Genomic DNA, 18,105 nt, shown 5'->3' with positions numbered 1-18,105 from the left:
TGACGGCAACAGACATTAATTTGGCAACGGCAGTGACAGTCATGAGTTTTCGTTGATGAGATGTTAAAAAAAATTTAGTTTAGAGCCTTAATAAAAAGATTTTTATTCTTTTTCATGACTTCTCAATAAATATTATTTCAAGACATAAATATTTCCTTTAAGTTTATAGAAAACTCTCATGAGAATTGCTTTCTGGACTATACAAAGTGTTAAGATGTATAATATGACTTTGATACTGAAGTACATTTTAACAAAGGAGATTTTTCTTGATTTGTCTGTTATATGATGCCATACAAGAAATTCATGTGAACTTTGTATACCTTAATGTAGATGGACTTTAACACAGTTGTTTCTGAATGAGGAGATCTGCATGAGGAAGTTAGATGCTTCAGTTGTCTGCAAGAGACTGTTTTAAGAGAGGTATTGAACAGTGATGAGCTGTACTGTGCTGTGAGCTCTCTTCCCATTAAATAAGGCTGGAAAACATGTATAAAGCTACAGTAACAATCACACTTCTTCCACTTAAAAGTCCTTGTGATCCAGTGGCTAGATGAGCTAAGTGGAATTGTATACAGGAGTGTGCATCACTGGTGAACTTACACTAACTGTATTAAAAAAGGAATGTTGCAAAGGTTCAACAGCAGTATGTTTGAGCACATTAAAAAATACTATCAGAATGTGAAATAAAAGTGAGTATGTAAATATAAGAGTGAACAAGGTCATTGAAATACTTGATGAAGTGATATTTAAGGAGCTGAAGTGGAAGATGTTGTTTCCTCAGAGAGAAAGAGTATGTATTAGCTCTTCTAAAATTCATAACTTTACTTTTTCAGACAGAACTCTCTGTAACTTAATTTGGTTGACCTCACACCAAAGCACATGAGAAGCACTTGTGCAGCCCGTAATGATGTCCAGAGCTTCCAATTGCTTTCAGTTTTAAAAAATAACCAACACAGGGGCTATATGAGTATGCAGTATCAGTCCTGTCAGTGTGTTCTTTCTCAACTGCCTGCTACTTTTCACATCCAAAAGTTAACTGTACAGTCTTACAACAGCACTTGTACGATAGCATAGAACATCATCTGGAAGTTTACATCCCTTTTTTTCCTTCATTTGGTGACTGTAGCATGCATTTCCTTTTCCCTAGTGCGTGACTTTTTGCTTTTTGTTGAATTAGGATACAAGACCTGGCTCTATTTATTGCCCACGTAGATAGCTGACTAGTGCAAAAGTCTCGGAGGTGACATGCTGTTTGCTTTGCTTGAAGAAATGGAGATTTACTGTGCGAGGATGAACAGCCTCCTGTGTCCTGCCGGCTCTATGTAGCTGTCAGTGCTGGAGGGAAGTTAGGAGTTAGAAGAGATGTGGGAGAGGGAGGTGGTAACAGCTTCCACAGGGAGCAATCACTGACCGATCTACCTTCCCACCACCATTTTGCCTGCAGGAGAAGGGAGAGGAAGAGAAAGCTCTTCCCCAGCTTGACCTTATTCTCTTCCCATTGCCACCTGCCCTCTGCAGATGGTATTTCATTGTGCCCCTTCCCTGTTGTATGTTTCAGCATGCTGTAGGATGAAGTGATGGTAGCAGGTCTTTGCTAGCAAGTAGGGTCCACAGATTCTCTGTGGTTGGAAGGGACCTCTGGAGACCATCTAGCTGATGAACCCTCTGCTGAAAGCAGAGTCACTTTGATCAAATTGCCCAGCACTGTCTCCTGTTGGGTTTTGAGTATCTCTGAGGTTAGAGGCTCCACTACCTCTCTGGAGTTCCAGCATTCAACCACCCTCACAATGAAAAAGTGTTTTCTTATGTTCAGATGGAAATCCCAGAAAGCTTTTTTTGGTAGGAAGGAAATAGGATTCTTACCTCTGGAATGTGAATAATAAAGGACAAGTCTTCATGAAGGGACAACCAAGGAGAGGGAACCTGCCTCATTAGGGACAGACTCCTCAACCATATTTAGATTTCCAGAGCTCCCCTTGAGAGTCTTCCAAACATCCTTTACCTCCCCAAAACATTACTGAACTTTTTTCACACCAGAGCCTGCACTACCCCTGCCACCAAGTTACGTTTTTTTCTCTCCAGTCATTCCTCAGACACTGAAATGCAATTTGCTTATAAGGCTGAGAAGTTGTGAGCTAATTCTGTAAACGCATTTTATATGACTCAGTCCAGGCTCCTAAGAAGCCCAGGTGGTCTGCTCTTGTTGACTGTTGCTCCTCTTTGTAGTTTATCCATTCTACCAGTCTTTATCAACATTCACTAACTTTAATTGTCACTACTTGCATTTCTGGATTGTTAATGAACATGTTCAGTATTGTCAGGCTTCATATCTCATTAGACACAGTTAATTTAATGATGATTCTCTGTAACTCAGTGAATCTACTTCAGTATGTGTTCAACACTGTGAAAATACCTAGAACTATAAACTGGTTTATATAAACTTAAATAAACATGTGTATTCTTCTCACCTGAAGGGCATCTATTCTTTTAAATCCATATCTCGTATCCAGGTTAAATAACCATATAAATGACTCTTGTCTCTTTAGTCATGAAATCACTTACCCAGTTTAAATTTTCCATGTGAACTTCGCTTTAGCTTATGCTTATGCTTGTGTATGGCAGCCAAGGTATAACTAAAACAGCAAAAGGTCAAAATAATAAGCCATTTCCACTGGTGAAGCTAATATTTTACTACATGCCTACTACCTGCTGATCTCATCTTTTAAAGTGTTTTGTGATGCTATGGTTGAAGAACACCACATAAAACAAATTGTTTTGAAGCTCAGCCAGATATTGTAGGTCAAGGTTTAGGCAGGAGGAAATTTCAATAGCACATCCTTGGGAAATAAACTTATCCATGAACATGGTAGTGAGATTCTGTTAGATAATATTTTGAAGATGGATATATCACATCTGAAAAGAAGTGCTGACTAGGGTATGGAGTTGGAAGATTTGATTTGCTTATTTAAGCTTTGCTCTTCCTGCAACATTCCTTCTTCTTTCTGATGTCATTATGTTGGAAATGACCAAGAAAGGAAGAAAAAAAGAAAAGAAAGAAAAGTCTGTGTTTTTAAAATAATATCTTGTTACTCATAACCAGCCTGAACTTACTCAGCAAGACGTGCCCATTTTCACTGAACAATAATCACAGCAAGACACTTCTGGTTTTGAGCGGACTGACAAGTGATTAAAGAAGATGTATAATTTTCTTGTAATTGTAAAATAGACAAATTCATTGTAATATCTATTTAAAACGCTATATTAAGTTTTTCAGCAACTGATTGCCAACACATAGACAGCAATGTATAGAAAGATTCAACAGAGGATTGAGGTGCATCAGGTAGAATTTATGAAGTACAATCCATGTGCCACCATGCTCAGTAGTGCTTGCCTTGAGCAGACACCTTCCCTATTTCAAGTAAAACTTTCTGCATCACTTGGTGGTATGGACCAAGGTTTCTCCATGTGGAGACACCTAGTAATGGGGATGAGCTCTAATATGGTATAGTTAAGACAACTTTTTCTTATAAATGATGACTAATATGAGAAAAGCTGGTGCTCAGCTTTTACATGACAGCGTTGTCCTTATAGCATTTGCTTAGGAGGTGGGACCCAGGATGACCCAGATGTGCCTTCAGCCTCAGGGGTGTTCACACCTCACACCCCATCGACCATTCCCCCCATAGGATGCACCAGTCACTACGTCTTGTGCAATGTGAGATGTTCTCATGTTGAAACAATACTGTTGGGAGAAAGGAAGTTTTGCGGGCTCAGAAAAATGCACATTAGAGTATGACTGTTGCCTGGTGATTATAGTAATGGCAAAGGGTGGAAATACAGCAATCCATTAATATATTTTATCCAGTAACTATTTTAGGGAAAATTCAGGAGCAGCCCAGTACTCATGACAACGCACTATTCTCAAGCATCATTTCTCAGCTTATGTCCTAGAAATATTACAGTAACGCTCTAGCCTTAGGAAAAGATTCTGCACTCTAGAGTTTAAGCAAATGGAGTTACCTAACAGCAGCCCAAGCTTAGACATCTAAGCTCTATGAGGGAAAAGGATTGCAGTTATACCCAGGACTCACAATTTACTTTAACTTGCTATAGGCAGTTCAGGATGCAGAGTTTTTCAGTTGTCATTCTGAGTGGTTGTTACTCCATTTGTGCATTTTTCAGAAATCCTGTAGTACCTAACAGATCTCTGGGCTGGGCAGCTGGAGGCCAACTTGCAAACCCTGACTATAAATGGCTCTTTCTTTAATGCATCTAAATTTTAGCTATTTTTTTCTGAATGGATGGTTTATTTTAGGAATTAGTAAAAACCAACATTAGTCCTGGGTTTTCCCAAGGCTCCTGACCATGTGTTGGGAAGCAGCAGCAGCTCACTGTTGCTCACCAGCCTGAGCTGCAGCTCCAAGGATGTCATTGGATCTTCCACAACCAGGAGAAAATGGCCCACCTTTTCTAGGCAGGGTCTAAACCTTAGTTAATTAGTTAATTACATTCAATTCAAGCCAGCTGGGTAAGAATAATTGAATGCCATAATTCCCCCTTTTTGTTTTACAGTTTTTTGTTTTCAAGAAGGCTTTACAGTGAGCTGAGACCCAGTTCATTCATTCCAACTCCAGCATGCTTCCCTCTTTTGGGGTTGCAGCTTTACCTTCTTTACCAAAGGACTCTCGCTCCAGCTCTTTCGGCTCTGGCTCAGGAGTCGGGGTCACAGTCTTCAGGGTCTCTCATGTTTGTATCACATCACAGTCACCAGTTGTTGCTCACCAGTCTGAGCTGCAGCTCCAAGGATGTCACTGCATCTTCCACAACCAGGAGGAAATGGCCCACCTTTTGTAGGCAGGGTCTAAACCTTAGTTAATTAGTTAATTACATTCAATTCAATTCAAGCCAGCTGGGTAATAATAATTGGATGCCATACCTCACATGATGCCCAGACCCAGAGGCTGCAGCTTGACCTGGGCTGGCCATGGGAAACACCAAATAGGTGGAGGACATGTTCATCTAAGCACTCATCTAAGAGCAAACAGGAATCTTTTTTGCTAGCCTAAGGTGGTGTTCCCCTTCTGTCCCCTAAGTCTGAGTATAATGGGGCACATCTGCCATATATTGCATGTTTTTTTGAGATTTGACTCCTTCTGCATCTCTGCTGAACTTTGACTGAGGTCACCCATAGAGGGACTATAAGGTTATAAATGAGACCTGATTTCCATATCTCTTTTTTGGTGGTATATCTACAATAACAGAATTATTGGCTGAGGTGTGTGACAAAGTTAATTACATTTTTTGTCATATTTTTTTTTTTGGTGGTACAATAGTCAAAAGTAATAAAATGACCAACAAATGTAAGATAAAAACATGCTGCATTTTTTCAATCCAGCAATTGAATTCTATCAATCAAGCTACTCTTTTCTGCCAGAGAAACAAACCATAGAGCTTTATATTGCATATATAACATCAACAATAACAAACAAACAAAAAACTGAGGGTAGATTACATTAAAGAGTCTCATTTGTAAAAGAATTGTACTTCAAAAACTCAGAAAATAAACTAGAAAAAAGAAATAAGGCTTGCAGCGTATATGCGATAAGAATAGTCTAGACATCAGTGTATGAATATTGAATCACAAAAACTGAGTGAATAACACAATGATAAGATCAAGTAAATTCATGAAACACAAAGCTGCCAAAAAGAATACGAATATTTAAGAGAAAAAAGAATATGTATGGAGTACAATTAGAAGACTGGTTCAGTAACAAGCTCCCCTAAGTTTTCCTTTGGGTATGTTCCAGACACAAGGAAAAAAGGATTAAGCTTAGTTCCATAATGAAAAATGATGTTTTAGCATAAGATAGTGTGTTGCTTGAGGAATATACAGTAGAAGGAACCTCCTGGGTCACAAACGCAGTTTCTGGTATTTCAGGGGTTTTTCCATATGCTGTCTTTCATGAATCTATCACGATCCATGTCAAAAGCTTTTATTTATTTTCTGTCCCTGCTGTTCCCATTCAAAGAGGAGTTCCAGAACCTGATTACGGTAATAGCTAAGAACCTTCTCATTTTCAGCCAGAATTTATTAATGGGCAATTTATACCCATTTGTACTTCTGCCAATAGCCCTTTAGCTTAAATTGTCTCTTTCCCCGCTGTTGATCCTCTGATATATTCACAGACAGCAGTCATAATTCCTCTTCGTTTTTGTCTCCTGACACTAATCGACACAAAAACTTAAGTCTCCCCTCAGATTGCAGCTCTCCTTTTCCCTGCTAATCCCTGAGGCCGTTCTCTGATCCTGCTCAAGTCTGAGTTTATCCTCCAGATACCCACCAGGGTGAGCACAGCCACAAACAGCTGCCTCCTGGAAGAAAAGGACTCAGGAGCGTCTTGGACCTTGATATCAACACTTTCCCTATGGGAAATACTTGTCCCAATGCTCTCAGTGATGCATTTCCCTTTTTCCCAGGCAACATTGCACCGGTAGCTCATAGTCATTCTCTGATTAACTATTTGACAAGGATCTTTTGTTATTTCAAACTGTTAAGTCCCAAACTGACAGCAGAAGCTCCGCTATTATTCCCTAGGCATATTATCTTGCACTTCAGACTAGTAAACTTCAGCCAATTTCTTTTGTTTACTCCAGCTCTGTATCATTGATGATTATTAAGATTATGTAATCAGTAGATTTTAATTTACAGAGTACTGTAAAATGGTCTATACTCTCCTGCGTATATTGTCATTACAAAAAGAGCAGTACAGGGTTCATATATTACAGATGTACTTACGAAACGTAATTGGGAACGCACTACAGCTGAAAGGACTTATTATCAGCCCAGTGGCTCGGAAATAAAGGCATCCAAATGCCTTTCCCTGGGTGTGAATCTAGTCCTCTTTCATCCTCTCAGAAAAGGCAAAGCTAACTGAGGTGTCTTCGCAAATCCGCTCTACTGCTTGACAATCTCCAAGACTCAAAAAAGTTTTCAGCATTAAGAAACTGAAAGGCTGAACTGCTTTTCTCGTTAACAGAACCAGCCAGAACATCTAAGCTTGAGAACCTGATGTGAACCTATTGTGAACCTCGTGTCAGCTCAGGAGGAACTGACAAAAAGGATAGTCAGATCAATTGGTAAATCCTTTGATTAAAAAGCCATTCAAGAGAAGATGGCTCCTTACATCATTCATCTTGGATGAACTATGCTAAGCAGTGTATTTCCTTGAGCACAGAAGGAATAAATGAAGCCAGGATTTTATTACTATGAAGTCCTGTGGGAGCAGTTTGTCCAAGAAGCTTACAGCTCCTCTGAGTCATTGTCAAAGGTATATCACTTTAGGGGAGATGAGATCAGCAGCATCTTTGCCTGATTGACTGCTCTCCTATGGGACTGGGTACCTGGGAGTTAGAGGAATAGGAAAGTCAGGAAGCTTAAGATTGACACGGATGTCTGAGAAAACAGGGTGACTTTTGTGGTAGACTTGGAGCACAACTTCAGAGGGAGGTAGGGAAGAAAAAATTGCTGTCCTTCATGTCTCCTGTGGAAGAAAGAAAACACTGAACAAAATGGCCTAAATCAGAGGTGGATGAATTGTCAGTACTTCCTGGGCTTGGAGAAAATAGATCATCTTAAAGGCACTCACAACTGCTTTTGCTACCCTGTATTTCTGCAAACCTCACGGCTTGCTCTGCAGCTCCATGTCTTGAATTGTGGGTCTCCTTGTGAGCTATCAAGCTCTCTCCTGTGGCTTTCCCTCAGTGCAGCTTCTTCCTTTAAATCTTGCAGCGGAGATACCATGCTTTGACAAATTCAGAGGTTTCTGTAGCCGTGATAAAAATGGAAAGCTGAGTGTTGCTCAGTCTTCACTGCCTATGTACTTTGTAAACTAAGTCACGTTGAGAAAGGGAGACCAAAGTGGGTGCAGAGTTTTACTCTGATCCGAAAGCAAGGTAGGAAAGAGAAAGAAATGAGGGTCCCTGGCTTTTCTCTCTTTAAATTTCCTCTCTGGAGCATGATTTTTCTTTGCCTCCTCGCCCCTTCCCAAAAAGCCTATTACAAAGCTAACAAAACCATAAATGTATACACTGTCTTCCATAGCATGTCCTTCAATACTTCTTAGATTTCCAGAGGCAAGCAAACTCCATTTTCTTCCTAAGGTTTTCAATATCAGTTACCTAAAATGAAAAAAAAAAACACAAACCCACAAACCAAAAACAACACAAAAGAACTAGTAAAATAGAAGCTATATTTTCTTACCTTTCGTGGTGGTGTTGTATTGTTTGTTTTTCTGCTTGTGGATTCCCCTGGCAGGTTTAGCAGATCAGCAATAGAGCGAAACTGTTCTGGGGCACAAAGGTGTCTCTTGCATAGGAAATGGGAAAGCTCTTCACTGGAGCTGTGAGTGGAGGTGAATCACTGTTGTAATAACCTGATGGATAATTCAGTGGGGAGAAACGTTAGTTCGAAGTCAGAAACATATGGCGGTCAACAGTGCTTCTGAAAGGGATTTGTGGGAAAGCCTGGTGTGTTTGAAGAATTCCCAGCTGGCGGCCTGGCCAGCCATCTCCCTCCAGGGAAACTGGTAAATGTAGTTTTAGTGTAAAACTTGAGGCAAGGGATAGCTCGCTTCTGTTCCTAGCTGGCTAAAGGGAGAAAAGATATTTTGATTTTCTCACTGGTCCAGTTTTAACTGTCTCAAACCATTATTGACGTTGGACCATGAAACACATCTTTTGAGAGAACAAATTTGAAATGGATTCATTAATTGATCAATAAGATCAGACAGTATTCACAACGAAGTGAGTGTGAGGACTTGTGTAAGAGAAGTATAAGTAGAATACCTCCTCGGAGAAACCCTTACTAAAAGTGTAGCAGATAGGATGAGGACACCAACGACTTTGCGAGAGACAGCGTGAAAAATAAAAAACTGCAGAAAGAATGAGGGTTGACATGTGTGACAAGAAGTGTTTTTGGCAGAAATGGTCTATCCACAGCACTTCAGTTACACTTACTGTAAGGAAAATGCAACCGTTTTGTTGTTGAAAACCACCCTCGTGATACTGCAACGATTTAAAATCAATGAAATGCAACATTTTGTGAAAAATATGAGCAGACAGACTTTTTTTATTAATTTTCCCTTAATGGATCTCACTTGCCGATTTGTCATTGCTGTTCTCCAGCAGCCTTTACTGGCTGTGTGCAGGTCCCACTATTCTGGTTTAAGTTCTGGCTGTCTGCATCCATTATGGAAAGAGTGCAAACAAGCCAAGTCCCGTTTGTGAGTCAAATAGTTATCATCCAGTAAAAGCTCTTGGCTGTATAGCATCAGACAAATATTTGAGGAAGAAAATTATAGGTTGTAAAGGATGGTTGATCCATGTTTGCTTAGAAAATGAAATGTATATGTCAATTTTGTTCAGATAGAAATATTAAATAAACAGATACCACCTCATCAGCCTTGGTTCCAGCTCCACACCTCAGCGTTCAGTCCCTTTTTAGGTTACCTTTAGGGAAGTTTCCTGGTTTGCATTCTGTGTGGGACTCATTCTTGGAAAGGTGTAATAGATTGAAGGACTGGACCAGGGACAAGAAATCAACAAAGCAAGCTATGGCCAAAAAAATGTATTATCTTCCTAGTCACAAGGGCACAAAAGGCAAGGAAATAACCCACGAACCACTTGGAAAATGAGCAGATTTAGACAGTGGATGGTTTATCAGCCTCTGGTCAGTCTGTACATTGTATGGATTATAGAATTCTAGGGAATGCCCTGTGGTAATGGTGTGAAACCTCTTTGGTTTTAGAATAGTTGCATTTTAGTTAAGGAATAAGTTTGGGTGCCAGCCACATCCATTTTTCTTCCAAAATTTCAGCTTTATTTTGACACTGGCAGACACGCCGGAATTGAAGCCCCAGGGCTCAGATGCTGATGCAGACTCTTCTTCATATTCATTTTCATTCTACTCCCAAGTAGAACTTGATGAATAATGATCAGGCAGATTAAAACTGCCTGTATACTAAAATACAGATTTCTCTTTTTTGTTAGGACATTCTCAGTTACTTTCAGCCAGTGCTAAAGCAGAACCTTTCTCTGTCCATTTCCAGGTTATTTTCTGATCTATCTGCATATAGGTTTAAAAAATATCTTCAGATCAACTCTTTAAGCTGTTTTCCTCAATCCTTACTTATTTTCCTGGAGGAAAAATGTTGTTGCTCATTAAAATGCTATTTTTTTGATCAGCAAAATTATCGCTACACATCATACATCTTGGGATGAGAAGTGGTTTTTTTTAGTTTGTTTTCATGTGATTTCATGCTGGAAATTATTCCAGTGTATATTTCTACAATCTTTCCTCTGGTTGTTAGCATTATGGTTTGTGCTGATGGTGTGTATTTAAGCAATAGATCCTATGAGGGACTTGAGTAGTAATGACATATATAATGTCCACCGTTTATCCAACATTACATGTCCTATGTTAAATTATTGAGCCAGAATGTATTCCCATTGATTGCTGTGAAGGTTGTATGTGTGTCAGTAAATCAAAACAAGCTTTAAAAAGATAGAAAATCAATTGATATGAGAAATAGGAAAGACATAGATGTTGAAACCTTTCTCATAACCTTGGCTGTTTTTTATAACTAGAATTTGAGCTTTTTTTTCCCCCAAAATCATTGCTTTGACTGAAAATGACTGATGTGCAAAAAATGAATGTCTGAGCAGAGCAACAGTACACCTCAGTAGTGTGTATGAGAAACTTTTGATAGAAATAAAATGCTGATTTCTATTTATTAACTTGCTGAAATGCAATTTTGAAAGCAAGCATTTTGCAATGCATTATGTGTCATATTTCCAAAAACAGATAATGTAAATGGTGGTGGTGTTTCCTTCCTGATACAGGCACTTACATAGAATCATACAATGGTTAGGGTTGGAAGAGACCTTAAAGATCATCTAGTTGCAACCCCCCTGCCATGGGCAGGGACACTCTCCACTAGATCAGGTTGCTCAAAGCCCCATCCAGCCTGGCCTTGAACACTTCCAGGGATGGGGCATCTACAACTTCTCTGGGCAACCTGTTCCAGTGCTTCACCACCCTTGGAGTGAAACATTTCTTCCTTATATCCAATTTAAATCTCCCCTCTTTCAGTTTAAAGCCATTTCCCCTTGTCCTATCACTACACGCTCTTGTAAAAAGTCCCTCTCCAGCTTTCCTGTAGGCCCCCTTTAAGTACTGGAAGGCTGCAATAAGATCACCCCGGAGCCTTCTCTTCTCCAGGCTGAACAGCCCCAACTCTCTCAGCCTGTCTTCATAGCAGAGCTGTTCCAGCCCTCGGATCATCTTTGTGGCCTCCTCTGGACCCGCTCCAACAGCTCCATGTCATTCTTATGTTGGGGTCTCACGGGAGCAGAGCAAAGGGGCAGAATCGCCTCCCTCGCCCTGCTGCCCATGCTGCTTTGGATGCAGCCCAGGATACGGTTGGCTTTCTGGGCTGCCAGCGCACATTGTTGGCTCACGTTGAGCTTCTCATCAACCAACATATATTAAATTTTCTGAAGTTTGCAATTCAGGAATAATAAAAATATTTAGTAACATTTTTCTCTAATATTATTTACAGAATTACTACCCAAATGCCAACAGATGAATTGCCAATACAAATGTGCCATTACCAGGAATGGCACCAGGTGTTACTGTGGACCCGGATATGAAACAAGCAGTGATGGAAGAAGCTGCACAGGTAAACAAGAAATATGCTGTAACATTAACACCCAGGTATCCTAACGGTTCCCTGATGGCTGTCGTGGGCAGAGGGCTGGCTGGAGGGGCTGCCAGCTCTGCCCAAAGGCAGGCTGGCCACCAAGGGCAGGCTGGCCACCACAGCTGCTTCCTCACCCATCTTCAAAGGTGTTCATCAGGAATGAGCGTGGGCTTGTGGGGCAGGCAGGGGGAAAGAGTCCCTCTCCAGAAGGAGAGTCAGGGCCTCCCTGCTAACTCTTTAATGCTTCCGTGCCCATGCCCCAGCAGTAGCTATTCTGAAGGTGCTGGGAGGGAAGCATCCTCAGCCAGACTGGAGGAGACGGGAAGCGTCTCTCCCTGCTCAGACAAGCTCACAGCTCCTTTGTGCGAGCTGCTCTCCAGACCTCATTGCCAGGAGACCCTGTAAAACTTGTAGCATTTCTCCTTGTGCCCATAAAGTCATATCTAGATTAGAATTTGATAAACGAACACTCCCAGTTCATACAACTTAGCTGGGAATGTTATTCTGGCATAATTAATTGTAGACTGAAATTGGTGTTCTTTTCCGTTTTTGAAATATATGACTTCTTAATTCTCTATCCAGGTATTTGTTTCATGTTTTATTTTTTCTCTTTTTATAAGCATATTGGAATTCTGTTGCCTTATATATGTGCTCACTACCAATCACTGCTCTCCCCAAGTAATAGTGCTAAGCCAGATTCTTCATAAATGTAATTTATTATAAGTTCTTTTTCTCTATGGCTGTCATGTTTTGTGATTGAAAATATATCTGAGGAAATAATTTCAACAGCAGTTTTTTAAAATGACAATTTATTACCTAAACCCTCAACCACTGTTAAATAGCGTATCTTGATTTTATGATATCATGCCTATATACTCTAGTTGAGAAAATTGTCCCTTATATTTATTAGAGAAATATACAGTTTTTGATATAGTGGATGATGGTTTAATGTAGAAGTTGTGACAGTTCATTTGGGGAATTATAAGATGTTGCCAGCATAAGTAGGTTGAGAAGGATAATAAATTATTTCCTCTCTTGAAATGTTACTTCTTTCATCGACTCTGATAACTAGTGGTGCCCAGTACTAACAAGAACCCAAATGTCTCCCTAATGTGATTTATAACTTGAATACTACTTGAACAAATAAAGGTTTTATCTTTCAAAATTAATAGCTATTAAACTTGAAAACTCCTGGCCTTCTGTTTTGTTACTGGGATGATTTAAACAGCCAACATCTGTCATAAGGTCATGCCTTGAGAAGGGGAAAACATAAAGCATCATGCCATAGTGACTGAATGACTTAAACTTTTCTCTCAGAATTCTGATTTTTTGTTGAATTTCTTTTTTTTTTCCTAATCCTTAAACACAATCTTGTTAATTTTCCTTTAGATATGAATGAATGTAACACATATGGAAGCTGCAGCCAGATGTGTGTAAATACAGATGGATCATACACTTGCAGCTGTGTGGAGGGTTATGTTCTTCAGCCTGATAACAAGTCCTGCAAGGCCAAAAATGGTAAGTTTTAACATCTTTTTACCTTAATGAAAATACTTTGTGTTTTGGTCCTGTGTAGATAGACAGAGGTGAACACAGAAGAGGTGGTCTTCTCTTCACTCTGCTACAAAGAGCCACACAGCAACCGTAGAACAACTTTTCACGTATCATGATAATACTCCAAGGGAAATATTAGAAGTTCTTATATGTTTATTATTAATTAAAGTGAAATACTCAACTCAGCCAAGATCAGAACAGTTCCCAGTTTCCCTGTTCATAAATAAATCAAAGATTTTCCTCACACAAACAAAATGGGCTGTTTACTCTGGGAAGACAACAGAGATAGTGAGAAGACAGAGGAAATGATCGTGAGGTAATTGTACCCTTAGGATAAAAAAAGACATGAGATTGCTTTGTCCTTGCAATATCCCAAGAGGTGAATTCCATGATATACATATTCACACTAGGCTTTTGTTGCTTAGTGCATGTTTTCATTAGTAATAGTAAACTGAGTATGTGAGGAAATTAGTGAATTATCTTTAATGAAGCGATATTGTACATGGTAATTTCTTACTCAGCATATTGAATTAACAGTGGTTTTATAGTAAAAATTCCAGAAATTCCTTAAGCAATTGTTCAACATCTACAGTGGTTCAACATTCAGGTATCAAGCTGAGCATGTTATATATTTTTTGAGACTTCCTTTCTGTATTTATTTTGCCAGCAGAAAATGGGAAAGTCTGCTGGGGTTTTTTGACACTTCCTTATGTGAAGAGCATTGTTAAATATGTACTGACTTGAGCTCCAGTAACAGTTACAGAGTTTACTACTGCTTGTATCAAGTTTTATATTGATCCACACCATAGCTGAGCAATTTTTAAAAATGCATAGGAAAGTATTGTGAGATAAGAAAGTCCATACAAAGTAAAAATATTTTTATATTCTTCTTCTTCCACTACATGAAAATCAATAACGCAATTCTAGATCAGGAAATCCTCGTGGTGCTGGTACTGAGCTTGAGATGAGCCTTTGAGTTTCCTTCTTAGATCGAGCAGGCTGTGTAAGAACTGAGTGTTGTAGTGAACTGTCAGTGTCTTGGTGGTGTTGATGAAACGAATCAGATTAACAGAGAAGAACTACTCCTCTGCGTTTTTTAATACTTCATCATGTTTATTTTACAGTATTTCTCATCTTTTCTGTTATTTTCAGAAGGGAATCACTAGGCATTAATCAGAGAAATCACTGCAGGACAGTTCAAATCAAGATCATGGCGCTGCAAAGAAATGAGTGTTGCTCATTACATTGGTTTTGTGTGTAAACACGACTTTTCCTTGATTTAATGCTAGCTTAAAGTGTCAATATGATGAATATTTGGTCCAAATACTTGATAGGACGTAGAGGTCAAAAAGACCTCTGGCACAGTATTGAGGTGCTTTTATCTCAGAGATCTACGAGAGCTCCAACAACTGGTAACAGCTTATGTTGCTTCACTGGGCCCGGCTTACAGGGTGGAAAATAGTGACATTTCCATGTACTGGCAGGTCGCTTTCCTACACCCTTACTGTTACATTCATAGCTTCTCTGATCATACAAGCTGCTTTTCACAAGTTTCTGCCTTGTAGGATAAGGTTTGAGCAGGGATAAAGGCAAGGCGTGGCCCTGCACAAACAGACTGGTGGAAAGTATCTAAAACGTGTAATGGATCACAAGTCAAAATGAGTCCGTGTCATCTCGTGGCGCAGGGGAAGAGGTACTACTCTGGTATGTGTAAGTAGGATTATTGCTTCCAAGACATATGAAATAATCCTGCTACTTTCCCAATGCTGGGAAGTCTTCAGCTGGGGTATGACATCCAGCGACAGGCATCACACAAGGCAGATGTGGAGGAGTAGAACAGAATCAAGAAAAAAAGGTGTCTAAGCTAGGGGGGAAGAAAAAGACACTTAGAAAAATTATCAACTTTTTTTTTTTTCCTTAAAAAGCCTGAAGAAAATAAGGATGGAAAGAGCAAGCTATCGGCTTTGACTACATTTGACGAAAGTAGGTGTCAAATAGATAAAGAAAATAAGCTAAGGGATATTCTGCTGTGTGTGTAAAAGCTATGACAGATAAGAAGCAGCAGTAGAGGGTTAGCTTAGGTTAGGCATTATGTAAAACTTTCCATGTTTTAATAACAACAGATCTGCCAAGAATATGAATTACCATCCACGTTGAGATCCTGGATACGGTACCATAGGCAACGCCAAGCCAAGAGCCCTTTGTCACATCTTAGTTGTCTCTGTAAATTGAGTGGGAGGTTGCTGAATGTTTATGAGTGGAGAAGAGTCGGAGGTGCTGGAGGCCCCAGCTACGAAAGGTGCTGAGCAGGTGACACGTGTTTGTGAGCACGAGTCTGGAGGAGCCCAGCCCCAACGCGGGGGATGAGCGTGGTGGAGGTCGCCAGCCGCTCTTGGCACAGTCTCGGAGCCCGTCTCCGCACAACCATCTTGCCACATACAGTATGGTACAATTAGCAAAGAAGTTCACAGAAGCTACTTTTTTCCTCCCCTTCAGGCAGCCAGATGCTTGGCTGTGAAGGTGGTGAGGTTCATCCCTCATTAAATTCTGCATTTTCTTCTTCAGCTCATTTAAATAAATTCGGAGCTGGAAACTTTTAGCTGCACAGTACCTTTGGGAAGGATGTTAAGATAGGTATCACAACAGCTGGGGGCACACTATGTTTTTTTTCCAGACTTTTTAACCATACTTTCTTTTATGAATAAAGCAGCAGTTAATGACTTCTTCTGAGGTGAAAATGAAACGAAATAGAGCTTTGCTGAACAGAGATTTAGAACTTGTTTACCAAGTTTGTATGCTTATATTGCAAGGCCTCCATTTGATGAAAAGAATATTTAAGGAAACAAAATGACAGAATTGGACACCTTTAGCTGAGGGAAAAAGCCTCGTCTGTCTTCCAAAAGTTCCTGGGATGTTTTATATCTGCATAGTCTATCTAGAGAGAAATGCTGTGTGATAAGAAACATTTGTCATACAGATAAAAGCAGGATGAACTGATAATGATTAAGGGAAAAAGCTTTTTCATATATTTAGAAAACATTCATCATTCTTAAATTGATTTCACAATACAGTTTTCTTGTAGAATCTTACAGAATTAAGTTTGAGGTTTTAGAAATAAAGCAGCCCATTTGTGGGGCATGTTGTGGATAAACAGTGAAAATTAATTTCAAATAAAATTGGACTGCATTTTATTTAGCACTAGTAAATATTTTTCAGACTTCTATACAGTACATGTATTGCTAAGAGCAAAGTACTTATAATTTACAATGCATATCTCGGGAGGAGGGTTTTTAAGCTGCTTGTAAACACTCAATTCTGCTTTTTATCCTTTTCATATCATTGTAGTGGGGGGGAAAAGAAATTACTGGCTGGTGTTTCTGAAGGTTTTCTTCCAGAGGACTGTTGGCGGAGCAGAACACCTTAGTTTCTGATTTGTTGTGGCATCATTTATTGATCTGTATTTTAGACAAGATCTGGGAGGGGGGAGATGCAAGTCTTTCGTCTTTTCCACTACTCTATCTTAAACATAATTCAAGGGAAGATGTTTTCATTTTAGTCAAAAGGGGTGAATCATAAAACTTTCCTGGATTAGAGAGCTATTCACTTCTTATCTTTCCTATAAAATGAAAAAAACACAAAAACAAAAACAAAAAAAACCCAAAAACGAAAACTCATGAAAAAAATAACACACACGAAGTCCAGTTATTTGAAAAGCTGCTGTCATCTGCTGTAACTTATCCTGGATCTGTCCACTAAACTTTTAAGCTTTGTAGATTCTGATCTTGAGAAACAGGCAGGGAGGGAGAAGCCATGATTTTTCTTTTTATCTTCTTTTTTTTTGTCATCTGCATTATACAATACAGTAAGATGCTTTAATTTTTTTTAATATTTTTTGTAGGAACTTTTAGTATTTTGTGTAGTTTTATCATTAAAATAATTTAGGGGTTTTTTAATAAGTATTTATGAAATCTGCCTTTAACTGAGAAACACTGAAATAAGCAGGTTACCCACCCTATTGTGAAAAAACATGATTAACTGATTCAATCCATTGAATTATTTCAATGGGCTGCTTGAAAAATATAATTTCAAGCTCAGTAATCTAGTTTCTGGATAACTTCTGCCAGGATGCAGATGTATTTTTAATGTTTAATAGCACCTGCTGAGCAGAACTTCTTAGCAGTGCCACGAGTCCTTACGATTCCTTTGTCTGCAGCCAGGTTTGATTACAACTGTTTCTCAGGAGGTTTGACACTAATTCTTTTTCAGAATTCCCTTGTGTCTTAGACATTAATTCTAAAATACAACCTTTCTCCAGAGTTTAGTGAGGTATTAAATCCTCATTACACTTTTCAATAGGTCATTTCAAACCAGTGCAAGAAAGGAAATGGTTCTCTATCACAACATCAGACAATTGAACAATCACAGAATCAAAAATGGTTAGGGTTGGAAAGAACCTCAAAGATAATCTATTTCCAACCCCCCTGACATGGGCAGGGACACCCTCCACTACACCAGGTTGCTCAAAGCCTCATCCAACCTGGCCTTAAACACTTCCAGGGATGGGGCATCCGCAAATCTTCTGGGCAGCCTGTTCCAGTGCTTCACCTCCGTCAGAGTGAAGAATTTCTTCCTTAGATCTCATCTAAATCTGCCCTCTTTCAGTTTAAAGCTATTATCTCTTGTCTTATTACTACAGACCTTTGTAAAAAGCCCCTCTCCAGCTTTCTTGTAGCCCCTTGAGGTACTGGACAGCTACTAGAAGGTGTCCCCGGAGCCTTCTCTTCTCCAGGCT

At 39.4% G+C, this 18,105-nt stretch overlaps 1 protein-coding gene across 1 annotated transcript in view; it reads left to right on the top strand.

Annotated features, from left to right (window-relative positions):
* The window catches only part of LRP1B (LDL receptor related protein 1B), a 583,373-nt gene that overhangs the window by 194,512 nt on the left and 370,756 nt on the right, over window positions 1-18,105 (top strand). Inside the window, exons 4-5 of the mRNA XM_086616175.1 lie at window positions 11,619-11,738; window positions 13,149-13,277. Of these exons, the coding sequence (XP_086472301.1) occupies window positions 11,619-11,738; window positions 13,149-13,277 (249 nt within the window). The remainder of the gene's footprint in view (window positions 1-11,618; window positions 11,739-13,148; window positions 13,278-18,105) is intronic.

This window comes from Tauraco erythrolophus, chromosome 8 (assembly GCF_009769465.1).
Source record: "Tauraco erythrolophus isolate bTauEry1 chromosome 8, bTauEry1.pri, whole genome shotgun sequence".
NCBI classification, from domain to species: Eukaryota; Metazoa; Chordata; class Aves; order Musophagiformes; family Musophagidae; genus Tauraco; species Tauraco erythrolophus.
This window is presented reverse-complemented; position numbering and strand designations above follow the sequence as displayed.